We start from the raw sequence: 6,079 nt of genomic DNA on the forward strand, positions 1-6,079 counted from the left end.
TATAAGTGTCATTACATTATATCTAGCATATTGTCACTTCTTATTCTTAAACTAAAACCCTAACGCAAAAACATAGAGAATGTGTCGTTTTTTTGTCGTGTTTCTTCTAGCGAGTTTAGTAATTATGATGAGTAATGGAGTTGTGGGACAGAACGGAAATAGAAGATTTGGTGCAGGCAGTGGTGCTGGAGGTGGTTTTGGTGGCAAATATGATACCCCTGTTGGAGGTATAGGCGGAGGTCTAGGTGGCGGTGCAGGTAGCGGAGTTGTCAGAGACCCTGGCGGTGGGGTGATTGGAGGTGCTGGTGGAGGAGGTGGAGGTGGCCTTGGAGGTAGAGTAGGCCTTGTTGGTGGTGGCATTGGAGGTGGTGCAGGTGGAGGTGTTATAGGAGGTCAAGGTGCAGGTCCAAGTGGCGACAGTGGCGTCGGAGGAGGGTTTGGTGCTGGTGGAGGATTTGGCGGTGGCGGATTAGGTAGTGGTGGGTTTTTCGGTGGTGGATTTGGTGCAGGCGCTGGTGCAGGGTATTTTGGTGGTGGACATTAAGCTAGCTAGGTGCGCATGGTATTAGCATGCACCTGGATAGTTAATTAGGTTATAAGTTGCATGAGTTATGAGTGTCTACGTGATGTTTATAAATTTAGCCTTGTTAGACTGCTAACTAATTATCCTGTGAGCGCTTTGGGGTTAATTTCCATTGCTATTGTTGTTAAGGACCCCTGTATTAATTATCTGAATGTATGTTACTTCCACTTACTTCTAGAGTTCTAGTTACTGATTATTATGATTATACTATGTGTCTGTCACGTACATTATGAAAATACAAACTGGAGATGAACAAGCTCTTGAGCACACCCTATTCGCACATTGTTTAACAAAACTAACAGAAAAATTACGAAAACCAGCTAACAAGGCTTTACATAACAATTGAAATAAACAGAGCCAAATGATGAAACCATAAGTCCATAACAACTGAGCTCTGTGTGGCTTGAATAACTGTGAGACAATCAGAATCTATTATAATGTCCTCCCAAGCCCAACCATTCTTTTTAATCCAGTTAGTGCTTCTTTAATCCCTACTGCTTCAGCTCAAGAGGAGTACGGGGCATTCACTAATAGCTTGATCACCTAGCCATAGCGGTCTCAAGCAACCAAAACCAAAGCAATTTAACTCGTTAAGGTCTTAAGGATAGCAGCATCAACATTAGCCTTGAGTTGATTCACTTGGGCTTAATCCACTGATATTTGTTGTAACATTTCATTCTTTCCTGGGAAAGAATAAGAAACAAAAGAATGAGCAAACAAAACTAGTCCAACAAGGATGCCTCATCCAAATCTGGTATGTATGGCCAGCCCAAGAAAATTAATCGTGGTTGGGCTTTGTGTAATGAGTTTAATTTTATCAAAAAAAAAGGTTGAGCAAACAAAAATGATGTTGCTAAACTGAACTGACTGAAATGGTGTTTAACTACTTTAAAAATATTCGCGGGTAATGGGTTGGTCCTGATTTGACCTTAACTCAATCCGCTTCCATTTCGCACCACATCAATATATATATACACTAAATTTTATATTTATAATTATATAACTTAAAACAATTATATTCTATAATGAATAACTAAATTTGTGTTAAATCTCATTAAATGATCACAAATTATCATATTTTTTATTAGATTGTCTATTAATTTTCTATAAAAATAATGTTGAATACTTTTTTATTTCTTTTACATTGAACATTTATTATTGCAAGTAATTGATCAACATGTTATTAGACGTTAGTCATTTGCAAGTAATACGAGTGATATACTTTATATGAAAGAATACATAAATATATTATTAATTATGTAAATTGTAAGAAGGAAAATTTAAATAAAAGAAATGTTGTTTAGAAAAAATAAAGAAAAAATAAATGTTACTTTATTTTTCGAGTTCACCGATAAAAAATATAGTAAACCTTCAACATCTGCTAAATCGAATCGAATAAAACCGAGTCGAGTGGTTTGGTTTTGTTAGGTTACAAGGTTCGGATTAATTTGAATTTTTTCAAAACCACAATTACGTGATTTGGTTCCGGTTTAATATAAAAACCGAACCAAACCGGATCACGATCACCGGTATATGTTAGTAATAGTAATTTAACTAATACTGCTCACTGTTTAAGTAGTCAAAAGGGGGTGAAACGTTAATTTCGTGTGAGAAAGAAGCTCCCAGCCGTGCACTGTATAAGAACTTGGTAGTTTTGATTTTTTCTTTCTACTTGCCCCTCTTTTTTAGAATCTATTCTTATAACACTACTCTCTTTCACATTTACAACAATGATGTCTTTATTAATTTGGAAGGACAACTGAACAAACAGACCCTTTTTCTTTCTCTATGCTTACTTTTTAAGGTTAGATAAAACTATTTAAATATAAATATCATGTATATTTAAAATTTTAAGCATAAACAAAATATGTTGCAGAGAGCTGCAAGCAACGCATATTCCTGGTGGTGGGCTAGCCACATTCGAACCAAACAATCCAAATGGCTCGAACAAAGCTTGCAAGGTAATTTTCCCAATTTATTTTGAGTTTTTGATTGTACTAATGTCAATTCACTTCGCGTTACATTATTTAATTTTCACAACTTATTTAGAGTTTTTGATTATCCTAACGTCAATTCAGTTCGAGTAAGATTAGTTTTTAGCAAGTATCAAATCAAAACTCGGATGCCAGATGTTATGAGATTTTCTTGTCATATGAGCTATGACATAATTTATTTATTTATTGCATGTGGTATACATTTCGAGTGTTGTGTGTAGGATATTCTAATGATAAAACGTAAAATTTGAGTGTTATGTGCATTTTTACAAATTTATACAACAAGTATGCAATGAGATTCCAAAAGACTGTAATTTATTGAGGTACCTAGTTGATTATTTTTTTTGGTTGCAGAGATGGAAGAGAAGGTGGAGTACATCCTAAAGCTCTTTCAAGAAGATGGAGATTCTTTTATCAAAAAGGCAGAAATGTACTACAAAAGGAGGCCTGAGTTTATAGAATTTGTTGAAGAATCAGCCCGCGCTTATAGAGCCTTAGCAGGAAGATATGACAAGTTATCGACTGATTTACAGAATGCCAACACCACCATTGCTACTTGTCTACCGGAACAAGTTCAGTATACTATGGATGAAGATGATGATTTTGATGTCAAAGGTCAAAAAGCTCCAAAAGGCAGCACACCTCCTCCTAATGCCGCTCCTCCACAAGGTCCTCCGCCTCCAAATATACCCAAGGTTCCTGATGCTCCAAACAAGACCTTGAGGGGTCTTATAAATGATGCTTCAAAGAAATTTTCTAACAAACCAGCAAAATCAACTTATACTCAGATTAAGCCTAAGCCTCCTCCTAAGTCTGGTTTGACGGAGACTCAGGCGTCTGAAGAGGTTGATATGCTTCAAAAAGATATTTTAGCATTGCAGACTGTGAAGGAATTTGTCAAGAGTTCTTATGAAAATGGACTAGAAAAGTTCCGCAAAATTGAGAATGAGATTATGGAGAAACAAGACAGGGCTAGTAAATTGCAAGATGAGTTTGGTATTACAAGCGTTATTGAAGATCACGATGCACGGAATTTGATGGCAAAGACAGCGCTCAAGTCTTGTCAAGAGTCATTGGCTCAGTTGCAAATTCAACAAGATAAGTCTAATAAGGAAGCTGAGGCTGAGAAGAAAAGGCTTGAGGAGGCTCGTGTAAAATTGAAAGCACTCAAACACCAGCTTCTCCCTGATGAACCCCTGGATGATGAAATACCTGATGATCCAGAGGCACTAGCTGGGGAGGAGATTGGCCCTGAGGGACAGAAATTGGAGGAGATTATAGAGAAGATTAAAGAACTTGATGAATCTAGTGGTTCTATCACGGTGACAGAACTGGCTGAGAAGATTAATGAACTCGTGAATCAGGTGATCTACTTGGAAAGTTCAGTTTCGTCACAGAATGTTCTAAATAACAGGCTTAAAACAGAAGCAGATGATCTTAACTTACACATACAACACTTTGAAGATGATGAAGCCACCATGGAAGATGGAAATCAAAATGCGGGCGACAGAGTGAAAGTTTTGGAAGCAAAACTAAAATCAGTTCAGACTTTGAATCAGAATGTTGCGAATCACAACACCAAACTTGAAGCACATTTCACTGCGGTCTATAGTAGCCTTGATAAGATATCCGAGAAGCTTCACACTGTAAAACCAGATGAAGAGGGAGAGCAATCACAAGAAGCATCAGATAGCGAAGACAAGGACATTACAGAAAAGACTCAAGTAGGTGCGACCATAAAAATCCAAAGTGCATCACCTGATGAGAATCAGAAGAGTGAAGGTGAAGAAATTAGGAGTAAACCTGCCAGTATCGATGTAATAAACGAAGACATGGACTCTGATGTCGAGGAGACATACTTGCCACAATTATTGAGTGGTGTGGAAGACAAAGACAAGATTCTTAAGAATGAATATGCAACAATTTTAAAGAACTACAAAGAAATCAAGAAGAAAATCCTTAACCAAGAGAAGACAAGTGATGCCCTCTTTCAAACAACACTACAAGTAAGAGAACTGAAAAGTGCTGTGGCTAAGAGGGACCTGGAAATTCAGTCTTTGCGCAATAAGTTACAAGAGAACGCACCTGAAGCAGGAGTCTTGACTGAAGGTGAAGATGCCCATACTAATTCAGAAGACGTGGAGGAAGAAATCAATAGTTTGATTAATGAATCTAAACCAGTCTCACCATTTGAGGAAAAACTAAGGGGCCAGATTGACGGGATACTGGATGAGAATCTTGAATTCTTATTAAGGTTTAGTACTACATTTCATCAGATACAGAAATTCAAAAGCGGGACAAAAGATTTAGAGGATGAAATAGCAACATTTAAGACAAGGGAAGCAGCCAACAAAAAAGAAGGAAAACCTGAAGTTGATTTAGATCTTAAATCAGACGTGCGTGCAGTATTTAGGCACCTTAACGAGATAAAGTCTGAATTAAAAGTATGGTTAGAACAAAGCGAATCGTTGAAGGAAGAACTTCAAAGCAGATTTTCATCGTTATGCAGTATTCAACAAACAATAACAACAGCTTTAAAAGAAGGTGTTGAAAAAGATGAGATAGCGTTCACTAGTCATCAAGCAGCAAAGTATCAGGGTGAAGTTCTGAACATGAAGCAAGAGAACAATAAGGTGAGTCACGAGTTGCAGGGAGGCATAGATAGTGTAACTTCACTTCAAACCGAATGTGAGGATACAATTAAGAAGTTGGATGATGAATACGGACTAACAGAAAATGCTGCAAAAAATGTGAACAAGCCAGGAATTCCATTGCGCTCTTTCATATTTGGGGTCAAGGAAAAGAAGAAGAAGCCATCACTACTTTCTTACATGCATTATCCAAAAATATAAACACCTTACTGATGTAAAAAAAAGGTTATATATATGTTTGTTTTATTTTTTGTCAGTCATTTTTAGAATCATTGTTAGTAGGATGAGGATGACATTGATATCTTCTGTAGATGAGATCTAGATACAGCAGAAGGAGTAACTCGTTCATTTTTCAACTGTTTTAGCGATTTTTTTTAATCATCGAGTATGTTTAGTATGAAGGCATTTATTTGCTTTTCCGAGTTTGAAAGTACCTGCAGATCAATATTCCTTGGCAAATTCAGAACAAGTTCCACAATTCCAGCAAAACCTTTTTTTTATAAAATTTCTTTTCTTTAAAAGATATTTCAGATAGCCAAGTTCAAGCACTACTGAGCAAATTCATCTAAAGATTCAGCTACGTGAACATTAAGCTTCCGTCTTGTTGACGTATGACCTCCTTATACTTCTGTCAACAGCTTCCACCTTGATAATTTCATATAGATTCATCTTCTAGATTGACATTCAAGAAGAAAATGATTGCAGTAAGCTAAGAGTTTGTATCTATTTTATACATAGTTTGTTACAGAAATCTGAATGTGTAAAAAAATGAAAAAACTAGATCTATATTCTCCTGAATTGAAACTATTCATATCACAAACTAGCACCACAATATATTAATTAATTTTCCC

At 36.5% G+C, this 6,079-nt stretch overlaps 1 protein-coding gene across 1 annotated transcript; it reads left to right on the top strand.

Annotated features, from left to right (window-relative positions):
* The first annotated feature begins 79 nt into the window (after window positions 1–79).
* On the top strand, window positions 80–5,584 carry LOC141685923 (kinase-interacting protein 1-like). The gene is made up of 4 exons (XM_074490999.1): window positions 80–522; window positions 643–736; window positions 2,460–2,544; window positions 2,932–5,584. The coding sequence occupies exons 1-4, from the start codon at window positions 80–82 to the stop codon at window positions 5,427–5,429; spliced, it is 3,120 nt and encodes a 1,039-aa protein (XP_074347100.1). The 3' UTR covers window positions 5,430–5,584.
* The last annotated feature ends 495 nt before the right edge of the window (window positions 5,585–6,079 follow it).

This window comes from Apium graveolens, chromosome 9, assembly GCF_009905375.1.
Source record: "Apium graveolens cultivar Ventura chromosome 9, ASM990537v1, whole genome shotgun sequence".
NCBI classification, from domain to species: domain Eukaryota; kingdom Viridiplantae; phylum Streptophyta; class Magnoliopsida; order Apiales; family Apiaceae; genus Apium; species Apium graveolens.

Coding starts and splice junctions, on each gene's coding strand:
- LOC141685923 (XM_074490999.1), top strand. CDS start 80: ATGTGTCGTTTTTTTGTCGTGTTTCTTCTAGCGAGTTTAGTAATTATG. Junction 523..642: donor GGTGCAGGCGCTGGTGCAGG/GTATTTTGGTGG, acceptor TTATAAATTTAG/CCTTGTTAGACTGCTAACTA. Junction 2,545..2,931: donor GCTCGAACAAAGCTTGCAAG/GTAATTTTCCCA, acceptor TTTTGGTTGCAG/AGATGGAAGAGAAGGTGGAG.